General features: G+C 35.4%; 1 protein-coding gene across 1 annotated transcript; it reads right to left on the reverse strand.

The window, feature by feature from the left end:
• Positions 1 to 1,607: 1,607 nt before the first annotated feature.
• Positions 1,608 to 2,303, reverse strand: LOC133326990 (uncharacterized; the record flags this gene model as incomplete). Its single annotated transcript, XM_061535597.1, has 3 exons — positions 2,052 to 2,303; positions 1,830 to 1,997; positions 1,608 to 1,748 (listed from the first exon to the last, which is right to left on the reverse strand). Coding segments are annotated over exons 1-3 (561 nt in total), but the record flags the coding sequence as incomplete, so codon positions are not given.
• Positions 2,304 to 25,420: the final 23,117 nt, after the last annotated feature.

The following is a 25,420-nucleotide window of genomic DNA, read 5'->3' on the forward strand; positions in this document are numbered from 1 at the left end:
CTATTACTCCATTAGAGGACGGAAATGTCGCGCTGATCGCTTTGAAATTGTACATGAAGTTCCGATTATGGTCAAGGACGACGCCTAGGGGACAAGGTGAAGGGGATTTGACCAAATGCTTAGAGCGGCTGTTTAGATGATGATCGGTCAATATTCCGAGGGTCAAATTAACAAAAACCTAAAGTGACCAAATTTTTATTTTATGGCGTAAAAATTCACTTCAAGAAAAAAAATGGAAAATATGCCAGGGTTAGAAAGTGAAGTTGTTGATATATAATCGGAAAGAGGGATGCAAATATCATGAAATATTGCGCAGCCTCAGAATATAGAACCGCAGAAAGTTTGCTTTTCGTGGTAGTTGTGTAGGGTATCATATGGTCGGCCCCGTCCGACTATACTGCTCTGCTCACTGGTTAATATTAAAATAATTATCTGATTTGTTCCGGGTTTTGGATTTGGTTCTAAGACTCTGTTGTAATTATTTCACCTGCGGAGAATATCGAGAACGTTGAACTATAGTCCGCATTTAGGCCTACCTTCCAAATAATGATACCTACCGATTTTCGGTATTTTTAATATTTAGCGCAAAGAAATGTATTCACATGCAATAATGTTAGTTTCGAAATAGAGCTATATCTGTTTTCAATTAGGCCGAAATAAAACCTGTGTATATTGGTGATGGCCTTATATAACTGTGAACTCTTAATTGCAGTACCATACTTACCATGCGTCGTCAATATCGGACCATTTTCTGGGGTTTTTAGGAAAAATATCCATTAAAAATTGCTGATATTTGTATTTGGTGTACATTTAATTTTCGGTATAGGTTCACTTTTGGGTATGTACCCTATATTTTCGATGCTAGTATCTATTAGTATACCTATGGTGGAGGGTATCCAAAGTTCGGTCCGGCCGAACTTAACGCTTTTTCACTTGTTAAACAATAATTTTTGACCTATAAACCGCAGATTAAAAAAAAATATTATGGTTTCCAGGCCCACAGAAGCGTGGATTAAAAAAAATGGTTTTTTAAGGATCAACATAGGTTGGGGTTTTTAAAAATATTTTTTCAAGGATGAAAGCGTGAACTTAAAAAAATGTTTTTAATGACAAACATTTCCATGGAGTTTTTAAAAATATTTTAAGGACCCAGATTTCCTTGGTTTGTTAATAAATATTTTTTCAAGGATCCACATGAGCGTTGGTTGAAAAAATATTTTTAATTATATTTTTTTACAAGGGCCTGCACAAGCTCAGATATTTCAAAGTATATTTTGCACGGACCAACATAAGAATGGAATTTTGAGGTAATTTTAAGCGGGTGTTTTTTAAGCTGTAAGCATCTTAACAAGAATTAATTTTTAAAGCGATTTTGCATGGCCGTTCAGAAACTATTACTTTAAAATATGAATTTTTTAATGAATATTTTAATACAGCCAATTAAATGTTATTCTTTCAAAAAATTATTTACATATGTTTTCAAGTGCCAATTATATACTTTTTGTGTACTTTATTATAAAAATATCATTCCAATTAATTTACTAGAGATCTCACAACAACAAAAAAATTTTTGTATGGTCTCAAATTTTATATATTTCCCCAATAACCTGATAGCAAATAGTATTATTGCGTCTTTTATTATTCTCATCGTAGGCATATCCGTAACCCATCACTTTGTAACGCCCTTCAAGATTAGTAATTGATTCATAGCTGACATCGACAGTAAATGGTCCGTACGAATAGTTATGCTTTAATAAAAAAAGAAGAACCCAGAAAAAAAAAACAAAATACACAAACACTCACATTTCCCCATAAATAGATAGACTTACACCATAATTATTAACACATTTACGCCTTTCCTTGGGTATGTGTCTGGTCCAAACTTGATACCACAAGGATTTCGGATCAAATTGAACACTACAGAAATCCGTAATGGTCATCGAAAATGGTGTTGGCTGCCAACTACCACGTCGATAGTGATACATTTCACCACTTGCCTAGTGCGATTTTATCTATAAATCTATAAACCATAACTTAAGATGTCTACTCACCTCAATGCGATCCGTTGGTTGGACATCCCACAATAGGGTATGATTACCGGCCACACTCACAAATCCATCGGCATATTCCATTTCAATGAAGGTATTATCAACCACATCTATTACATTGAAGCTATTCGGTACATCGGGACATCCTTCGAACATCTCATCGTTTTCAAAGGCAAATCCATAACGGGCTGCCTCAACACACGAAATTGTGACAAAATATACTAGCGAACATTTGATAAATGTTGAATATGACATATTGTTGTATTGCCATAAAACTGCGAAATAGGTTTCGATATTTATAGTGAATTAACGATAAAAAATCTGCGATGATAAAATACAAGCGTGTTAACTTGATTGTTGTTTTAGTTAAAAGCTTCAATTAGATTTTTTATCAGTAAATTATAGCTAAGACGATCGACATGAATTATACACGGGAACAAAAAATATCGAAGTATCCAAAAGATGTTATCTATCATTAGTGTGGATTTAAAAATAAATTATGACCTTTATAAACATGTATTGTCTCATAGACTTTTACAGGTGTGATTTTTTTAAAAAATACCAAACTGTAGAGACAATGGGGTTGGAAATTTGATCTAGACCCTTTAAATCACACGTTACCTTTGTACTTATATTGAAAATGTTCTGCGAAGAAGTTATTAACCCCAAAAACAACTAAAATATAAAATAACCTAAAATATAAACACTTTGCTTTGAAAATTCCACTAGAACATAGAAACGGGTGTTCAAAAAAGACGCATCCGCATTTTGTATACCCTTCACCACATTGTGGTACAGGGTATTATGAAACGATATAGACACATGGTTCCTTTTGAGAATATACATAGAATCACTTTTTAAGTCGATTTATGCATGTCCGTCCGTCCGTCTGTCTGTCCATGTTAAATTGTAAACAAAGTACAGGTCGCATTTTTGATTCGAATTGGATGAAATTTGGCACAGCTCATTTATTTGGCCCAAGGACAAACCCTATTGAAATTGGGAAAAATCGGTTCAGATTTAGATATAGCTCCCATATATATATTTTCGTCCGATTTCATGTGAATGGTTCACCCAAGTCCCTATATATCTTTCGATTTGCACGAAATTTGGCACAGTGTACCAATTTAAATCTATAGTGATGTGTGTTAAGTTTCGTGAAAATCGGTTCAGATTTAGATATAGCTCCCATATACACTTTTGTCCGATTTTCAGTTAATAATGCACTAAAGTCCATATATATATATACCTAGATTTGCACGAAATTTGGCATAGGGTACTGAATTAATTATAGAACGATGTGTCTTAAATTTCGTGAAAATCGGTTCAGATTTAGATATAGCTCCCATATATATTTTCTTCCGATTTCAGGTAAATAGTCCACCAAAGTCCTATATATCCATCGATTTGCACGAAATTTGGCATAGCGTAGTGAATTAAGTCTAGAGTGATGTGTGCTAATCGGTTCAGATTTAGATATAGCTCCCATATAAATTCGTCCGACTTTATGTAAATGGTCCACCAAAGTCCCTACATATCGTCCGATTTGCACAAAATTTGGAATAGCGTATTAAATTCAGTATAAAATGATGATTGGTAAGTTTAGGGAAAATCGGAGATTTAGATGTATACTGTATTTGATGTGTGTTAAGTTTCGCGAAAATCGGTTCAGCTTTAGATATAGCTCCCATACATACTTTTTTCCGATTTTATGTAAATGGTGCACCAAAGTCCCTAAATATGCCTCAATTTGCACGAAATTTGACATAGCGTACTGAATTTAGTCTAGAGTGATGTGTGTTAAGTTTCACGAAAATAGGTTCAGATTTAGATATAGCTCCCATATATATTTTCTTCCGATTTTATGTAAATAGTGCACCAAAGTTTCTATATATCATTAGATTTGCACGAAATTTGGCATAGCGTACTGAATTGAGTCTAAAATTATGAGTGATAAGTTTCGGGAAAATCGGTTCAGATTTATATATAGCTGCCATATATATTTTCGTCCGATTTTAGGTAAATAGTGCACCAAAGTCATATATATCCTTCGATTTGCACGAAATTTGGCATAGCGTACTGAATTAAGTATAAAATGATGAGTGATAAGTTTCTGGAAAATCGGTTCAGATTTATATATAACTCCCATATATATTTTCGTCCGATTTTAGGAAAATATTGCACCAAAGTCCCTTTGTATCCTTCGATTTGCACGAAATTTGGCATTTCGTACTGAATTAAGTCTAGAATGATGTGTGTTAAGTTTCGCGAAAATCAGTTCAGATTTAGATATAGCTCCCATATATATTTTCGTCCGATTTTAGGTAAATAGTGCACCAAAGTCCTTTATATCCTTCGATTTGCACGAAATTTGGCATATCATACTGAACTGAGTCTAGAATTATATGTGAAAAGTTTCGGGAAAATCGGTTCAGATTTGTATATAGCTCCCATATATATTTTCATTAGATGTATGGTAAATAGTGCACCAAAGTCATATATATCGTTCGATTTGCACAAAATTTGGCTTAGCGTACTAAATTAAGTATAAAATGATGAGTGGTAAGTTTAAAGAAAATCTGACATTTAGATATATACTGTATGAAGTCTAGAGTGATGTGTGTTAAGTTTCGCGAAAATCAGTTCAGATTTAGATATAGCACCCATATATATTTTCGTCCGATTTAATGTAAATGGTGCACCAAAGTCCTTGTATATCCTTGGATTTGCACTAAATTTGGCATAACGTACTGAATTGAGCCTAGAATGATGTGTAGTAAGTTTCCTGAAAATCGGTTCAGATTTTGATAGAGCTCCCACATATGCATATGTATTCGTCCGATTTTACATAAATGGTGCACCAAACTCCTAAGGTTTGTCCGATTAACACGAAATTTTGCACAACGTATCTATATGAAGGAGTTGCCAGATCGAAACAAAATTTAACATGTGTTCATAACAGAGATGGAAGTTGCCAAAGCACTTAATATTTAAACTTATGGCTCTGCTAGTCCTTGTGAAAATGGTCTTGAAAAATATAGGCTTATAAATTTGCAGTCTTTGAAAAAAATATTCTTTGAAAAAGTATTCATAAAAATTCACGGATGGGTGTAATTTCTAGAAATAAATATTTGATGGTGTGCTATATTTTCTAGTGTGGGTATTACGAAGGCGGTACAAAATTAAATTTAACACGATTTATGATGTGAAAATTAGCAGATAAATCGGCCATTTAGAAAACAGAAAAAGTTATCTGATTTTGTTCGTTCATGTCACTGGGTGTGTCTTTATTGTTTTATAACAATTCTAATTACTGGGTTAAAATGATAACAGACATTAGTAGTTTAATATCGCTATCGATGTTATCTGTATCTCTGGATATTTAATTTAAATATCACACGTTAAATTAAAAAATATTTTTTAAAAAATATTTGTCAACGACTATTTGGGTAGCGTTTATTTTTAAAGTATATTTTCTCTAGGACCATCAGGGTATTAGAAGTTGATTTTTAAAGAACCATTAGAGTAATAGGCATGGATTTTTAAGAATATTTTCGGGGACCATCAGGATAATAGGCGTGGATTTTTAAAGTATATTTTTTCAAGAACCATCAGGGTATTAGAAGTTGATTTTTAAAGAACCATTAGAGTAATAGGCATGGATTTTTAAGAATATTTTCAAGGACCATTAGGGAAATAGGCGTGGATTTTTAAAGTATATTTTTTCAAGAACTATCAGGGTATTAGAAGTTGATTTTTAAAGAACCATTAGAGTAATAGGCATGGATTTTTAAGAATATTTTCGGGGACCATCAGGATAATAGGCGTGGATTTTTAAAGTATATTTTTTCAAGAACCATCAGGGTATTAGGAGTTGATTTTTAAAGAACCATCAGAGTAATAGGCATGGATTTTTAAGAATATTTTCGGGGACCATCAGGATAATAGGCGTGGATTTTTAAAGTCTCAAGGACCATCAGGATAATAAGCGTGGATTTTAAAGGAACATTTTCTCAAGGACAAAGGTTTTTTAAAGGGCCTACTCTGATGGCGGATTTTTAAAGAATTAGGTCTGGAATGATGTGTGTTAAGTTTCCTGAAAATCGGTCCAGATTTAGATATAGCTCCCATATACGTTTTCGTCCGATTTAATATAAATGGTGTACCAAAGTCCCTATATATCTTTTGATTTGCACGAAATTTGGCATATCGTAATAAATTTAGAATAATGTTTTTTAATTTTCCTGAAAGTCGGTCCAGATTTAGATATACCACTAAAGTAATAGAAGTGAATTTTTAAGAAATATTTTGTTCAAGGAAATAAATAAAAAAATATTTTTTGTAGAATATTTTTCAAAGACCATCAGAGTAATTGGGGTGGATTTTTGCAGAATATATTTTCCACTGACCATCAGGGTAATAAACGTGGATTTTTGAAGCATATTTTTCAAGGACCATTAGAGTAATAGGCGTGGATTATTTCATGTTTTTTCTTATTTAATGTATTTTATAGGATCATCAAGGTCGGTTTTAAGGAATACTTGTTCAAGGACTTTTAATGACGTAAGCGCGGATTCTAAATTTCAATATTGCCTCCCATTTATATAGTAGCTAGGAGATCTTGCACTCGTTAGAATATAGTTAATTTTCCTAGCATTTTTATAAAGCCCTCCTATTAAAAAATCAATTCAAAACTGCAACCACTTAACATTTGATCTGCAAACAAAGTGCGTGCGTGTGTCCAGTTACCAGTACCACAAAAAAAAAAAAAAAAAAACACCAACAACTTCAATAACGCCATAAAACATCCAACCTCTACAACAACAAACCCCAAAGATCTAAATGTTTTACAACTTTGTGATTTGTTTTGATGAATGTAAACAATTTTTCACTGTCCGACTAAAGGTATATCGGCGGTGGTGTTGGTGCATACAGTAAATGAAACGATACTACGCGCCAAATAAAAAAGATTTACATTTAAATTACACGAAAAATTGCCATTTAAGCTGTCATTCATACAAAATGTTCGCATGGTGTTATTTAAGACCTGTGCGTGTGTGTGTGAATGAATTAAGATTTAAAGCTTATGATTAAAAATAAATTAACCTCCACGTTGTTACGGTTAATGAAAATAAAAACGAAAAAACTACAAAATACGCTAGGGAATTTTCCGTATGTTATGCGCCGAGTGGGATTTGATTGGAGTTTCCGTTCGAGTCTAACAATTGTCATTAACTTGTCAATGAGCGGGATAGAAATTACCGCAAAATACTTATATGGATTAGACTTTTGACATAAAACGTAAACTTCAATGCTACAGCAATTTGATAGCTATCAAATTATAAGTTGTTGTATTTTTGGTAAAGACAGTGGCTTATAGGAGAATTTTGAAGTATACCGTTTGTTTTCACCACACTGTGGTACAGGGTATTATGTCTTTGTGCATATGTTTGTAACAAGCAAAAGGAAACGAGATAGACACATGGTTCCTGTTGAGAATATGCATAGAATCACTTTTTAAGTCGATTCATGTCATGTCCGTCCATGTTAAATTGTAAACAAAGTGCAGGTCGCATTTATGATCCGAATTGTATGAAATTTGACATGGGTCACTTTTTTGGCCGAAGGACGAACCGTATTGAAATAGGGAAAAATCGGTTCAGATTTAGATATAGCTCCCATATATATTTTCGTCCGATTTAATGTAAATGGTGTACCAAAGTCCCTATATATCATTCGATTTGCACGAAATTTGCTATGGTGTACAGAATTAGGTCTGGAATGATGTGTCTTAAGTTTCCTGAAAATCGGTCCAGATTTAGATATAGCTCCCATATATATTTTCGTCCGATTTTATATAAATATTGTACCATATCTTTTGATTTGCACGAAATTTTGGCATAGCGTAATGAATTAAGTCTAGAATGATGTGTGTTAAATTTCCTTAAAATCGGTCCAGATTTAGATATAGCTCCCATATATATTTTCGTCCGATTTAATGGTCCAATCGACACAAAATTTTGCACTACGTACTCAAGTTACTATAATATAATTTGTGGCAATTTTAGTTGAAATCGGTTTAGATTTCGTTATATAGGCCCTTCAAAAATTCGTGTCTGTTAGGATTCATCTGTTGGATATACCCAAAGTGGTGAAGGGTATCATATAGTCGGCCCCGTCCGACTTTACTACTTTCCTTACTGGTTTATTTTTTGGTAGGGATTTTCTTCTCAAAGAGAATACGAAGTATAAAATTGGTTGAAAATCATGACCAAAACTTGCTGCCCATAATATCGGTTCAAAATCATGCCAAAAATATCGAATATTGGAGTGTTACGTTATTTTGAAGCTGCTCCAACATGGACCCATGTTTTTTTTTTTAAATCAAAGAAAAAAATAAAAAATTGGCGGTTGGCAATGTTAATCATTTAATTTGTTCCAAGTAGATTTGCTTACATAAATTTTTGAATATGATATCTCTCAAATGGCCGCCTATGGCGTTGATGACGTATTGTGCCCTTTTTGCTGCATTTTCCATCGTTTTTGCCAACATTTCGGCCGGAATAGCGGCTATTTCTTCACGAATGTTGTCCCTGAGCTCTTCTACGGTCCTTGGCTTGTTAATGTAAATCTTTGACTTCAAATATCCCCACAAGAAGAAGTCAGGCGGCGTCAAATCGGGTGAACGCGGTGGCTAGTCCAAATCACCACTTTTCGACAACAAACGGCCCGGAAACAAATTCTTCAGAAAATCGATTGTTATGCGACTTGTGTGCGGTGGAGCGCCGTCTTGTTGAAACCAGAACTGCCTCATACGCTTTCGACGAATAATTGGCATCATAAAATTGGTCATCATGTCGCGATAACGCTCCTGATTGATGGTAACAGCATGGCCATTTTCATTTTGGAAGAAAAACGGCCCAATGACTGTTTTCGCACTAACACCGCACCAAACTTCGTCATGAAGAATCACTTCTTGAATCTCCTGATTTTAAGTGGGGTAAAAACGGCAATTTTGCTTATTTACGGTCCCATTCAATGTGAAATGGGCTTCATCGGACATGATAATTTTGTTCCAAAATTGCTCGTCATCTTCGGACTCTTTGGGCCCAATCCAATCGACGAGGCTTGTCCGTTCTTTGCGTCAATTGAATTTTGTACGGGAACAAATGCAAATCAATGTGAATAATCCGTTGTAAAGTGGACTGAGCCATGCCCAACTGCTGAGAACGGCGTTTTTGGGATGTTCTTGGGACCTCTCAACACTGGCTCGTACGGCAGCGATATTCTCAGCCGATCGCCTTGGTCGACTTTTATATGGCCTCTTCGAATTAGAAAGAGCCTTACCAGTCGAAAATTTTTCGTATAAACGCTTAATGGTGTTCTTAGAAGGCGCACTTCCCACATTTCTTAATGTTTTAAAAGCACGTTGAGTTTTCACAATTGACTTTTTCGTTGAATGTAAATTTCAACTATTTCAGAGCGCTCGCGTGGTTCATGGTAAAAATCTGCTTGAACTGACGCTTCAAACGCGTTATGTCATTAAGCGATGTGACATCTCTGTCAAAAGTTATGGCGTTGCCAAATGCGTCCGTCGAATATTGGCAACACTGTATATCTCATTTCTAAACCGAAAATCCTATTTTAATTACTGCGAACTCTATCGTGATTTCAAGAGATGAACCAAAAGACGGCCATAGCTAAATCGATATAGAATTTTAGGACCAACTTTAACGTGGATTTTTTAAAAAATATTTTTCCAAGGTCCAAGTACGCGTTGATCGATATAGAATTTTATTCTTATTGGATCTCCAGTGCATATTTCGGAATAACTAATTTAATATACTCTTCATCGTATAGTGGTTATACATTCGGACCCACAGTGCCATTATTGGCATTACATCAAATAAAAACCCCCGTATTTAAAAAATAACCAGCTACAATATCCTCAGGGATAAAACACTGTGTGGCATTATAATGTATTACATGTTATGGTGGTTAGGTAGTTGTTGTTGTTGCAACTGCTGCTGCCGCATTGTCATTGTGTTGATGCACGTTTATCACCCCATTACTTTTGAGGTACCTATTATGTCGTCGGTCACTAATATGGTACCGCAATTAAACAGTTGCCTTAAATGATTTTAAATTGCCGCTGTCGTAGTTATTTTTGCTTTGTTTTTATTTTTTGGGAAGCAAATCCCCAAACGATGGTGGTAGCAAACAATAGTTCAACAACGCCACCACCAACAACAGCAGCAGCACCACCACCACCAGCAACATGCAACAAAGCACATTAAAACATAAAACATTTCCACAATCTTTGTTTTAAGGTTGCCAAAAGTGTAATAGTCAGCCTTTGCAAAGATATGAGCGATAACAACAAAAAAATTGGTCCCCTAGCAGTTGCATGTGAAGCACACCGAGAGGGAGACTATTTTGGCCACTTAGCCGAATTGGTTTAGCAATTTGACCACTTATTCAGCGTTTAACTAGTCACAATAGTTTACAAAAAAACAAATTGTCCATAAAATGCCTAAACATTTCTACGCCTATTGGTGGATTGTTGTTGCTGTTACTCCTTCCATTACATGCAACTAACTGGGCTGACTGTTGTTGACGGCATATTAGCTGCCGGTGCTTTTGGTCAACAGCAGCAGCAGCAGAATCGCATAAAAATGCCAGCTATGTTGTGCCACTGTCAGCAATGAGAAATTACAATGAATTAATTAATTGTCAATGGTCACAACAAAGAACAACAACAACACTTTTCGATTACAAAATGCCAAATGATCAATATGAATTGTTGTTGGGGGGCGGTGAAATATTTCTTGTCTCTATTTTTTGCGACTGCAGGAAGAAAGTTCTTAGAATTCCGGGAATTTATACAGTAATGAGAAATTACTCGAAACTGAAAATTAAAAAAAAAAATTTAAGAATTTCCAAAATGGGTCTTCAATCGGCCACTTGATATTTTGTTTTTGTAGTTTGAAAAAAATGTACAACATGCTTTTGTTCATTGATGTTTATTGTTAAATTAAATGAATTGCATGCCAAATAAGAATGAGCTAATTACAGTTGAACAATGTCGGACTTAGCCTATATGAGACCATATATGATACAAGGAACTTGTTGAAATGAAACGTTTTCTAGAATGAGTTTTTTAGTTAATAGAAATGCAGTTAGATTGTTTAAACGTGAATCTGACGGAACTACATGTATCAGTATTTACTTATTTTATTTATAAGCAATGGAAAATATATTTCAAAATATTTTTTGAAACACCAACATAAGCGGGGATTAAAAAAAAATACCATTCAAGAAGCAACATAAGCGTATATTGTTTAGAAATTATATTTCAAGGACCACCATAAGCCAGAATTGTTTCAATAATATTTTTCAAGGACCAATATAAGCGTGGATTTAAAAAAAAATTCAAGGACTAACATAATTCTGTTTTTTAGAAATTATTGTTCAAGTACTACTCCAAATACATATGTATCCTAACAGACGACGCGTTTTGTTATATATCTATATCTGAACCGATTTCAGGGAAACTTATCAGAGGCTAATTTATTATACCTTACACAACTATGTTGTCAGGGTATTATAGCTTTGTGCAGGCCCAAATGTTTGTGACGCCGTGAAATATTGGTCCTAGACCCACCTTTAAGTATACCGATCGTCATATCTCGACTAGCTGAGTCGATCTAGACATGTGTGTTCGTCCGTCTGTCCATTTATTACTTTTCGTAGATGTAAGCACGAGTTTCTAAAATTTCCTCAAGAGTTTGTAACGCCGGGAAATATTGGTCCTAGACCCACCTTTAAGTATACCGATCGTCATATCTCGACTAGCTGAGTCGATGTAGACATGTGTGTCCGACCGTCCGTCCGTCTGTCCATTATAATTTGTAAACACGATACAGGCCACAGTTATGGACCAATCTTCACGAATTTTTGCATGTAGGATGGGTTCTGGCCAATGAAGACTCCTATTGTTTTTGGGAAATATCGGTAAATATTTAGGGGATGAAATGGACCACATACGAAATTTTAGTCGGTTTTCTGGTCGCTCCAGAGGCCGCAATAATGGCCCGAACATAGTAAAATTTTACATGGAGAAGAGAATCGGGCCAAAGAATAAGCATGCCTGTTTTGATAAAGATCGGTCAATATTTAGCGGGTCAAATGGACCCTGATTTTTGTGTGAAAAATGACAAAATTTGTATTCTATAGCGTATATATTTACCCCTGAAGGACATAGACCCGAAAAGTTGGTAGTGTATCCAAGAGGAGTGGTTGACCTTTAAATTGATACCAATTATATTGTCGTATGTACTCGGATGTGTGAGTTACACGTAAATATTTACAGGTGCTTACGTATTCAGATATTAACTAGTAACCCATTACCACACTGGAGGGCGAAAATATAGAGCACATCGTTCTAGACTTAATTCAGTACGCTGTGCCAAATTTCAAATCGAAGGATATATAGGGACGTTGGTGCATCATTTACATAAAATCGGACGAACATATATATGGGAGCTATATCGAAATCTCGAACAATTTTCCCGAAACTCACCACTCATCATTCTAGACTCAATTTAGTACGCTAAGCCAAATTTTGTGTGCAAATCGAAACATATAAAGGGACTTTGGTGCACTATTTACCGAAAATCGGACGAAAATATGTATGGGAGCTATATCTAAATCTGAACCCATATCCACAAAATTTAACACACATCGTTCTAGACTTAATTCAGTACGCTTTGCCAAATTTCGTACAAATCGAAAGATATGTAGGGACTTTGGTACACCATTTACCTTAAATCGGTCGAAAGTATATATGGGAGCTATATCCAAATCTGAACCGATTTTCACGAAACTTTGCACACATCATTCTATGCCTAATTCATTACGCTGTACCAAATTTCGTGCAAATCGAAAGGTATATAGGAACTGTTTACACTAAATCGGACGAAAATATATGGGAGCTATATCTAAATCTGAACCGATTTTTCGATAGGGTTAGTCCTTGAGCCAAATAAGTGACCTATGCCAAATTTCATCCAATTCGGATCATAAATGCGACCTGTACTTTGTTTACAACTTAACATCGACAGACAGACGGACAGACGGACGGACATGCATAGATCGACTTAAAATGTGATTCTAGGCATATTCTCAGAAGGAACCATATATCTATTACGATTCCTTTTGCCTGTTACAAACATATGCACAATTTTTATACCCTGTAAAGGGTATACAAATTGTGTGAAGGACGTTGTTGCTTACATTTGCGGTCAAACATCAGAAATTAAATTACCAACATTCGTGCAGAAAATCCATAAGAATTGTTGAAAGAAGAGAAAAAAGAAAGAAAAAAATTAAAACTAATTTACAACACTCACCATCATAAATACCTCACTAATTAATGGACATTTTGTTGGTAATACCTGGTTGAGTTGCAGCCAATTGGTTGGATGGCCAACAAAATAGGAACACAACACTGATTCCCAGAGAAATAAAACGAAAATGTCCATTAATGGGGTGAAAAAAACCCCAACACAAATATCATTAAATCAGTAAAACGTTTAACATGATCACCATATATGATGATCGTCATCAGCAGCTGAGGAGGAATATAAACGAACAGGATAGAGAAAAAGCTTGTGAACATCTACAACAGAAAATGCATTACAACATTCTTTGCGGGATTACATGATAAAATAGGAGAACTAAACACGCAGCTATCTAGATAGAGGATAAATGTCGGCGACTTGTTGGCTCTGTTGTCTTGTTAGAGGTTCTAGCTGCAGATGATCATCATCATCGCCAGCACGCCAACTGCTATGATTCCACATGGCCAGAAGCTAAAAAGCCTTCAACAATCTTTGTAATGTACCAAATGACCTTTTATGGTCAATATTTAACATTAGGCCTTAGCAGTTTGCCAACCAACCGTCAACAATGGCCACTAACGACAAGTGTTTTTCAAACGCAGATGCGCCGTCCCGCGCAACACTGCCCAGAATCGGACATGTCTTCGATGCAGCTACAAGAACGTAATCTGAAAAAAGAGGAATATTGTAACATTTGAAAAAGGCAATGTTGTGGCGTTTTCTTTCATAAAACCACAAATGGAAAGTAAAAGTTAGGAATAAATTAAAGACCAAAAAACTTCACGCAGACATCGGTTAATGGCATCATCGGGATGGGCTAATTGCGTAACGTAGGCACTGTGAGATATGTATTTTAATTCTAAGGATTAAATGAAAAACTGTTGTGTAAAATTATATAAGATGTGAGATATGTTGAGTGTGTGATTCAAGACCATGTTTCAAAAATGTCCAGCCCAGGTTCCGGCAGTTTTCGATAGTCGAACAAACTTTTTACCATAATTTTTGAAAATGTTCACCTCTGCGATTGAAGGTTTACAGAGTAAACTTAATACTTTTCAGTGTAAAGTCTAGAATTTTTCATCTTCAGGACTTTTCTGTATTGGAATCTTCATGCCATGGTCAAAAAATTTCAAATCAAAATTTTGTGCCAAATTTTCGGAAATTTTTATTCTTGGGTTCTAGGGCAAATACATTCGAATTTTCATCCTGATCTATTTAGATATTTCTAGCTTGGAACATATAATACGGCGACATTTTGGAAAGCGGGGCAGGTGGTTAGGACAGCAAACTGGGTCATAATTTTATCGTTTTGTCTGGGACTAGGATATTTCATTTTTGTATTAGTTCAGGTTAAAGGAACTTACTCTCCTCTATAGAGGAGCTCACTCTCCTCTATCTATAGAGGAGCTTACTATCCTCTATCTATAGATGAGCTTACTCTCCTCTATCTATAGATGAGCTTACTCTCCTCTATCTATAGATGAGCTTACTCTCCTCTATCTATAGATGAGCTTACTCTCCTCTATCTATAGATGAGCTTACTCTCCTCTATCTATAGAGGAGCTTACTCTCCTCTATCTATAGAGGAGCTTACTCTCCTCTATCTATAGAGGAGCTTACTCTCCTCTATCTATAGAGGAGCTTACTCTCCTCTATCTATAGAGGAGCTTACTCTCCTCTATCTATAGAGGAGCTTACTCTCCTCTATCTATAGAGGAGCTTACTCTCCTCTATCTATAGAGGAGCTTACTCTCCTCTATCTATAGAGGAGCTTACTTTCCTCTCTCTATAGAGGAGCTTACTATCCTCTATCTATAAAGGAGCTTACTCTCCTCTATCTATAGAGGAGCTTACTCTCCTCTATCTATAGAGGAGCTTACTCCCCTCTATCTATAGAGGAGCTTACTCTCCTCTATCTATGGAGGAGCTTACTCACCCCTATCTATAGAGGAGCTTACTCTCCTCTATCTACAGAGCCTACTCCTCTATCTAAAGAGGAGCATAAAAAATATATACAACGTTGATCCATATCAGCCATATACAAATCGAACAACCGATTTTAGAAATTTTAAATGTGCACCTCATTGTGGAGGAAATAAATAGATCGATCTGGCCCTATTTACTTGTTTTCAACTTCCTTCAGCTATATCGTAATATTCTAAATTCCGACGATATAATTCTGGTAATCAACTCATGTATTCCTTCGTCTTCCCTCCAATCACCTTCCCATGGTTTGTTATTTTCATGTGTCTTGTATGGCTTATTGTTAACATGTCCATTCTTGACTGCAGTAGTAACGCCAAGATAATTGGCTAACGAACAGCGACAAGTCGTAGACACATAGCCAATTTAACGACGGACATTACACAATTCAAGCTTATTCTGACAACAACAAAGCCTGGTAACAATGAGCGTGTAGAATTGGCAGACTGATACTCGTACAGTGTGTGAGGATTAGCTTAAGAGATGAATATTTCAGGGAATTTTTCTATGTGGAAGGAGAGATTACAAGAAAAAACTACAGGAGTTAACAAAATTGGAGAAAAAATCAACTCCTACCATGTCTTTAAGTTCCTTTGCCGATTGAAACACCTCCCTCCCTTCATAGTGAAACGCTTGCAGTATTTAAAGTCACTCAACCCTTTCTGACATACAGCTTAAGCCAAAAGATGCCTGCAATGATGACATTTTGACAACATTGCCATACAGATTCCGCCAGAAAAACGAACAAAACGTTTATGGAATTTACAATTCTGTGGTAGTAGGAAACGAACAACCATGACTTCCAGGAATTATGTGGCTAAACGAAAACCCTTTTTAACACCAACCATCCAGCCATTCACCCAACCAACAAACCAATGTCGGATTGAGGAAACATTTAACAGCTTTCAGGCCATAAGATGAAGTGATCGTTAGTTAAACCTCTTTTCTTTTTCATGAATATTTAAATAGTTTCCCAGGAATTAACGATTTCCAATCACGTTTTCCACCAACACCACAACACACCGCCAGCAGACGGCATGTCTTTGCCTAAGAATCCTTTTCATGGATTTTTCACGTTTTGTTGTTGTTGTTGTCAACTGCTTTAAACTAAAACTACTACCACTTCTGAGGAATCAGACATATGGATAAATCTCGAAGTGTGTTTTATACTCTCTATCATAGGGCGGTGTGAATATTAAATTTGTCATTCCGTTTGCAACATCCCGAAATATTCGTCAGTGACGGCATCGCTAGGTCTCCTCGCAGGAAATGTTCAACATAGGTTCATGAATGGAATAATGGATTGGAATATCCTCATGTAAACTGGACATTTACATATTTTGCATTTACATAGATACTGCAATCCATAGATACATACTCCAGTCATCTTTAGATATTTTCATATACCTAGGCTTATGTTTCTACCAAAGTGGATGCAATTTGGCATTCCGGGTTCTTGGTGGGTAAACCTTTTTTGCGAGTAATGGTAGTTATAGGTCCATGGTTGGCCTCAACATAAATACTCCGCCATATTTTAAGTTGTTTAATGTCTATATCCGAAATATACAGACGATAGGGCTATAGGGAGTCTTTTATGATATATGCCCCATATAAAGATCCTGATCCATTTTCTGAAGGCCTAAGCCGAATTTTCTGCCTATGCATCTGTTTTTTGTATTTCCTGGTAAATAATTTCTAATGGCATAGTCCTCACACATGAGCCCTGGTTTAAATTTGGTTTAAATTTTTAATACTTAAATTTCCACCTCATGATGGAGGGTATAAAAAATCCAACCCGACTGAACTTTACGACGTCTTTACATATTTTTTTTTCTCAAAGATGATCCTAAGACTTCTCAACGATGTACGTTATGTTTGTTCACATGTTGTTGTTTCCTTTTCACTTCTTCTCCTCGCCTGGGTATTCTTATTTCATAGTACGTACAATACGAAGCAGGGAAAGAGAGTGTGGTGGGGCTTAACCACAATTTCTCTGTACTTCGCTTAGAAATGATTTGCTTAGCTTGATAGCGTTGACAGTTTAATGCTTCCAATGTTTTGCTACTGTTTACCAGCAATTCTTGGATTTCTTTCTTTCCGAATGCCGATCGTTCTAAGCTAAAGAGAAATGCAATATGTTCGCAGGCATATCATGTTGGAGATGTTGTTGCTGTAGCAAAGACATTGCTAAGAGATTTGTGTTAACCACAAAAATGTGTAAATACTGACGACTACGACCACTGCTGATTAGAATCTATGGAAGTTCGTTGGAAACTGTTTGCAGAGTAGTGGTTGGTGTTGTTGTTGTTTTAGTGGTGTGCAAATGCATTGAAATGGGAAGTGCATTGAAATGTCAATAAAATATCAGGAAGTTATTTTTTTCTGATCATAAAGGCGATCATAAATTTTACACTGTAGAACAGAAGTTGATACATGTATTTTATTAAACCTATTTTTTCAAAGACAAATCGAGACAAATTTAAAAAAAAATCGGAAATTACTTTATTGAATATTTTTTTTTGTTAATATTTTTAAAGATAATTCAGTTTTCAGGTTTTAACAGGATGCGGAGAATGGTTAAAATACACTCTTTTTTCACGAATGCTTACGGCGAGAATTCGAATGTTTTTCAATTTATCTCGAATGATAAAGTTACAATGAATGGACAAGCATTTGCAATCTCTCGCGAATGTTCGCATTGTACGAAAAATTCACGAACGATAAAATTTCGTCGATTCGTTCGTTCGCGAGCATTTGTTGCTGAAGAATATTCCTTTGAAAAACTCAAAACACAAATGTTCGTGAATGCTCGCGAGCACTGTTAAATACAACCACAACAACAAATGTATGTGAGTAGCAGAAAGTGTGTGGAATAACAAAACAACTGTCCCACAACTATTGAGTTCACGAACGTTTGTTGTTATCGTTGTTGCTGTTTTGAGCATTCGCCAGAATTCGGGAATGTTTGTTTTCATTCGTTAGAGAATGTCAGAAAAACATTTTTCAAGCATAGATTTTTTAAATTATATTTTCTCAAGCATGGATTTTTTTCAAAAACATGTAGACATGTATCATGTAGGATGAGTTCTTGCCAATGAAGACCCTTATTATTTTTTATTAATTTCTCTTTCGAGATGAGCTACATGATCGGAGTTGCAATGAAAAGGAAAGCCAGAGAGATACTACATTCCCACCACTATGCGACGCGTTTCGCCGTTGGTTAAGCGGCTCATCAGGTATATTGAGCAATGTGGCTTACAAATGTCCTTACTTGATACGGTGTATTTTATATCGACTATTGTTGCGAAATTGCATCTACGAATTAAATTCAACTGTGTCAAGGTTCGGACATTTGGCATCACACCAGACCATTCCTTTTCAGAGCAGATTTTTCTTGTAGTGACCGACCTTTTTGCCATAAAGACTACAATATTTTTCTTCAATGGTATGCAACTGCATATTGTGCAACCTTAGGAAGATAAGGAGGTGGCTTTGAAAGCTAAGGCGCCGGACATCAACAGATGCCATGGGAACCAGGGTTCAAATCCCAGCCGGACTCAAGCTGAATTTTTTGAGTTTTGTTTTTATGCCTTTTTAGGGCGAAGATCATTCATGTAAATGTTTTTTTTTTATTAATTTCTCTTTCGAGATGAGCTACATGACGGAGTTGCAATGATCGGAGTTGTTTTTGGTAAAGGTCGGTTAATATTTAGAGGACCAAAAACTTTATTTTTGTCTGAAATTTTACATGAAGAAGGGGATCGGGCCAAAAAAGTTTTGATAAAGATTGGTCAAAATTTAGAGGGTCAAATGGGCCCTGACTTTTGTGTGAAAAATTACAAAATTTGTATTCTATGGCGTATATATTTGTCCCTAAAGGTCATAGTCCGGAGAAGTTTATGATATATCCAAGAGGAGTGGTTGACCCTTAAAAGTGATACCAATTATATTGTCGTATGTACTCGGATACGGGAGTTATACTTAAATATTTACAGGTGCTTACGTATTCAGATAGTATTTAGTAGTCCATTACCACAGCAGAAAATATAGTGCTGATCGCTTTGAAATTTTCCATGAGGATCCAGGTATGTTCAAGGACAACACCTTTAATTTTCGGTGATGATCAGATAATAATATTGGGATGAGGCTGTATTTTTTTCTAATCGATCTATAGGCGACAATTGAAAGCCGAACATCGCAACATAACCCACCGTGAAATTAATCTGGACAAGTAATTAGATGGGATGTACTGAAAGGGTGGACATATCGTGAAATATTAGCCAAGCTCAGAATATAAAAGAATGTTAGATTTTCGTGGAAGTTGTGTACGGTATTATATGGTCGGCCCGGTCCGACTATACTGCTCCGCTCACTGGTTTTGAAATATTTTTAAGCGTGAATTTTAAGAATATTTTTAAGCGTAGATACAGGGTATAATATCATTGTGCATATGTTTGTAACAGGCAAAAGAAATCGTCCCAAGGACGAACCATATTGAAATTGGATAAAAACGGTTCAGATTTAGATATAGCTCCCATATATAGTTTCATCCGATTTTATGTGAATGATGCACCAAACTCCCAATATTTGTCCCATTGATACAAAATTTTGCACAGAGTTTTGAATTATGTCCAGACTGATGTCTGAGAAGTTTTGTTAAAATCGGTTCAGATTTAGATATAGCTCCCATATATAGTTTCGTCCGATTTTATGTGAATGATGCACCAAACTCCCAATATTTGTCCGATTGGCACAAAATTTTGCACGGAGTAGTGAATTAGGTCCAGACTAATGTATTTAAACATAGCTCTCATATACAGTATTTTTCGGTTAATTGAACCAACGGTTAATTGGTTTCCACGCTTAATTGAACCACAAGATGGGTCAAAAATATTTCATTTCATAGTAAGCGGGTTCCGAACCGAACCGAAAAATACTGTATAGTTTCGTCCGATTTTTTGTGAATGATACACCAAACTCCCAATATTTGTCAGATTGGGACAACATTTTGCACAGAGTATTGCATTAGATCCAGACTGATGTTTGGTACGTTTTTTAATTCTTTTTGTCTTTTTATAACTCCTATATATAGTTTCATCTCAATGGTCCTCCAAAGATTCTATGACCGTCCTTTCTACAGGATATTGTAGATATTAACATGTCTTGCATATACAGTATTTTTCGGTTAATTGCACATCAAAATTTGCACAAATTTTTGTTCAATTAACCGAGGAACCAATTATCCGAACCCGCTTACTATGAAATGAAATATTTTTGACCCATCTTGTGGTTCAATTAAGCGTGTAAACCAATTAACCGTTGGTTCTATTAACCGAAAAATACTGTACAGTATTTTTCGGTTAATTGCACATCAAAATTTGCACAAATTTTTGTTCAATTAACCGAGGAACCAATTATCCGAACCCGCTTACTATGAAATGAAATATTTTTGACCCATCTTGTGGTTCAATTAAGCGTGGAAACCAATTAACCGTTGGTTCTATTAACCGAAAAATACTGTACACAAAGTGGTGAAGGGTATTATATAGTCGGCTCCGTCGGTCTTTTGAACTTTCCATACTGGTTTTAAATATTTCTTAACGCGCATATGAAGATTTTTGGTTTGGTTTTTTTTAATATTTTTTAAGCGCGGATTTTTTAGAACATTTTAGTGCGGATTTTTTAAATATATTTAAGAGTGGAAGTTAAAAAAAATGCTTTCGTCAATCTTCTTTTTTTAACAATATTTTCGTAATCTTGGATTTTCTTAAAGAATATTTTCTTAAGCGTGAATTTTTCATGAATATTTTTTTCAAGTTTGACTTTTTTAAAGGATCCTTTTCAAGTCTATATTTTTGTGTCGATTTTGTCATTTTCCAAATCAGTATGCTCATAACCATATAGAACGCAATATTGTTGGTCTATCTTTGGATAGCCTACAAGAATTACAGATATATTCTACCTGTATTATCTCTAATCCAATATTTTGGAAATATTTCAATATCGATTCCTCTTTAGGTTAATCTCGCGACCCTTTCTATGGATTTTGTTTGTACACGACCCATTTTCGAATCGGAGCTGTAACACTTTGTAACACGATCTTACAGAGAATATTCAATATACGTCCATGACAAGGCATCCATAGAAAGTCCTCATAATGGTAGGTTTACAAATTCAATTTTTATTTGTTATTTAATACAAAATACCTATTTGACATTCCTTATTTTCTAAAACTGCATTAAAAGCCTCAGTCTTTCAAATAAATCATAGCAAAAATATTTAACATTCTCTTTGCACGAATAAAAACTAAAAAAAATATTGAAAGCCATTCATTTTGACACTCCTCCAATTCAAAAAAACGGATTTTTTTCAAAATATTTGTCACGACTAAAACCACACAAAAAGGTTGTTTTACAATGAAGAAAAAAACGAATCAATGCACAGCACACATGTGCCACCAGCATGTCGTCACACACATATGCCACAAGGATGGAAAATGAAAAATGTGAAAAGGTACCAAAAAAGTACTTTTTATAATAAAAGAGTACTTTTTTAAGAAAATACAAAAAAAAAAATAACTAACATTTTATTCAGTTTCATAAAGATCTATTTTCAAGATATCATCACTTAGTCTATGTTTCAGATGGTAATAATATGAGAATTTTTGCTTCTTTCGATTGCATTTGAATATGTATGCTATTGACTAATTTTAATTTCACAAACTCTTTCTCGAAAGCCAATATACCCCAAACTAACATGAATTTCAGTTCCAAAGTGCTCTTGAAATTATTGAAGTAATCACGACGACTATAAATGTCATCAATTTGCCTACCACAGGGATAGCACAGAGTACGCCAAATTGAGTATCTGACAAACATATCCGGTTAAAAAAGATTGGAACTGATAAATTTATTTAATGTTTGTAATTTTAATCATAACTGAACAGTTATCAATCGTAAACCCATTCATTTTTAAGAAGAATATTGCAATCACATCAAAATCTTTATCTGTAATACTTTTGCCGGTCAAATCCATAACAAATTCTAATCCAAAAACAAATTATATATCATGGTTTAATGGAGGACTGGAATGGTACTGAAATGGTCACGGGGTACTGCGGTACTTTTTTGGGTAAAAAGGTACTGAAAGAATACTATTGTACTGAATTTTCCATCCCTGATATACCATGCCATGGCGCTGCAGCGCCACAGACTGACTGAACTTTTGGTGATTGTCATTTGAACTCTGGTCGCAAATGTGCCAAACAATTTTAAAAATCATCGAGTGTGCAAAACACCAAAGAAGAAAAAAAAACATTTGTTTTTCTAACAAAATATTATTTAAAGCCAACAAACATTTAAGGCTTTCAATGGGTTGTAGGATTTTCTTGGAAAAAATCAGCTGGCAACAACAACAAACACAACAACAAAAGCCAGAATTCAACAAAGTGTAATAAATGATTTCAAACAATATTGCAACTGATCAATCTATCATGATTATGCCACACATGTGCCATGTGCTATGGCTGACTGCATACAAAAAGTGCTAAGAAGCTGTTTGTTTTGTGGCTCCCCTTCCATGGCCTCACCACACCATTTGCCTTTGTTTGGCCAGTCGGTGGGTGGGTTAGTTGTGTGTTGTTTTTTCTTCTTCTTGTTCCAAATATTGATCATATCATAAAATAAACTTTGGCCAGGTAATGGGAATTTGTCACTAAATCAAAATCGTAGAACCCCTCGAAGTCTGTCCGACAATCCAAACCCTGTGTTAGTGACTGCTTGTATTGTTTAGCCTATCAATGTTTGTCTTTGGTGTCAGAAATTTACATCGATCAACAGCAGTAGCTGTAACAGTAAATGAATGAATGAGTTGTACGATTGCAGACTAGTGTTGCCATATTATTTGACAATGTTATTTCGTAATTGTAAAGTTTTTAAACATCTCTTTATACCCTACACAACTATGTTGTCAGGGTATTATATCTTTGTGCAGCCGATCGTCATATCTCGACTAGCTGAGTCCGCCCGTCCGTCTGTCCATTATAATTTGTAAACACGATACGAGCCACAGTTATGGACCAATCTTCACGAAATTTTGGTCGCTCTAGACGCCGCAATTATGGTTCGAACATCACGAAAATTTACATGGAGAAGGCTATCGAGACAAAGAATAAGCATGCCTGTTTTGATGAAGATCGGTCAATGTTTAGCGGGCCAAATGGACCCTGACTTTTGTGTGACAAATTACAAAAATTGTATTCTATAGCGTATTAATTTACTCCTGAAGGACATAGACCCGAAAAGTTGATATTGTATCCAAGAGGAGTTATTGGCCTTTAAATTGATACCAATTATATTGTCGTATGTACTCGGATGTGGGAGTTACACTTAAATATTTACAGGTGCTTACGTACTGAGATATTATTTAATAACCAATTTCCACACCGGAGGTTCAATGCCTATAATTTTCCGTGAAGATTAGATAATAATTTTGGGATGAAGTGGACCGAAAAGTTATTTTTTGTGTTTTTTTTTTTTTCGAGTCGATCTATAGGCCACATTTATAAGCCGAAAATCACAACACAGCCCACGGTGAAGGGAATCTGGACAAGTAATTAGAGGGGCTGTACTGAATATTAGTAAGATTCGGAATATATGTCTGTGTAGGAAGAAGTGCTGTTGATCTTTAATCGGGCAATAGGGTTCGAATATCGCGAACTATTGCCCAGGCTCAGAATAAACATCCGTTAGAGTTCCGTGGAAGTTGTGTAGGGTATCGTATGGTCGGCCCCTTCCGACTATACTGCTCCGCTCACTGTTTTTTTGTTTGTTTAAAGATCAATACTACTGTTTATTGTGTATTGAAATGAAAATATCCTTAATGGAAAAAAAGTCCGTCACTACAAGAAAAATCTGCTCTGAAAATGCATGTTCTGGTGTGATGCCAAATGTCCGAACCTTGACACACTTGAATTTAATTCGTAGATGAAATTTCGCAACAATAGTCGACATAATTACAACTTATCAAGTAAAGACATTTGTAAGCCAATATGCCTGATGAGCCAACGGCGAAACGCGTCACATAGTGGTGGGAATGTAGTATCTCTCTGGCTTTCCTTTCCATTGCAACTCCGATCATGTAGCTCATCTCGAAAGAGAAATTAATAAAAAAAAACTTTTGCTCCTGTTGGGTCTTCAACAAGCTTTCTCTTAGGATAATAGCCCTTAAAATTATTCACTTAAAAATCCACATTTATTTTCTTTAACAAATCCACGGTTATGTTTTGGGGCTAGAAAATATATATGGCTGATTGAAAAAAATATTATTCATAAAATCCAGGCATATTTTGCTCCTTCAAAATTTGCCTGAAAAATCGTGATATATGGTATTGAAACGACAGCCCAATGAAAATCGAAGCTCATGTTGGCCATAAAAAATAAATAACACCCAAAATGGTAACCCTCTTTTGGACTGAATGACTTGAATTTCTGTGATTTTTTTCTTTGGAATGATTGTCTGTCTGTGTGTTGTTGGTTTTATTTATTTTTTTTTTCATCAAATGATTCATATCACCATTACTCGGGAAGGCGTGTCACAATTGCTCTTTGAATGTGCAACTGTTCATTTGTTACCGTGCACTTCATGTTGGCGAACTGAATGCCTGCCTGCCACCCTGACTGACTGACTAGCCATCGTCATCTAACTACCTCTCATATTCCATTTTTAAATGACAACAATAATAATAACAAACGAAATCACTGTCAAAATTACTGACAGTATGTGTTTTGGGGTATAAGTGTTACCGCGAAATGGGGCGTCAAATCAAGGTAATAACTATGTGTGAGTCTGTCCGTCTGTCTGTGTGGGGCAAGCAATCAACAGTTTTCCAATTTGGTCGGCATCATTCACATGTGGTGGTGCGCCATGCCAAATTTGATTTGATTTTCGGTTTCAATTTTCTAGCTGACTTATCTAGATTTCGGATGC

Source organism: Musca vetustissima, unplaced genomic scaffold (genome assembly GCF_032173495.1).
Source record: "Musca vetustissima isolate MV318-11 ecotype Yass unplaced genomic scaffold, APGP_CSIRO_Mvet_v1 utg14546, whole genome shotgun sequence".
NCBI lineage: Eukaryota > Metazoa > Arthropoda > Insecta > Diptera > Muscidae > Musca > Musca vetustissima.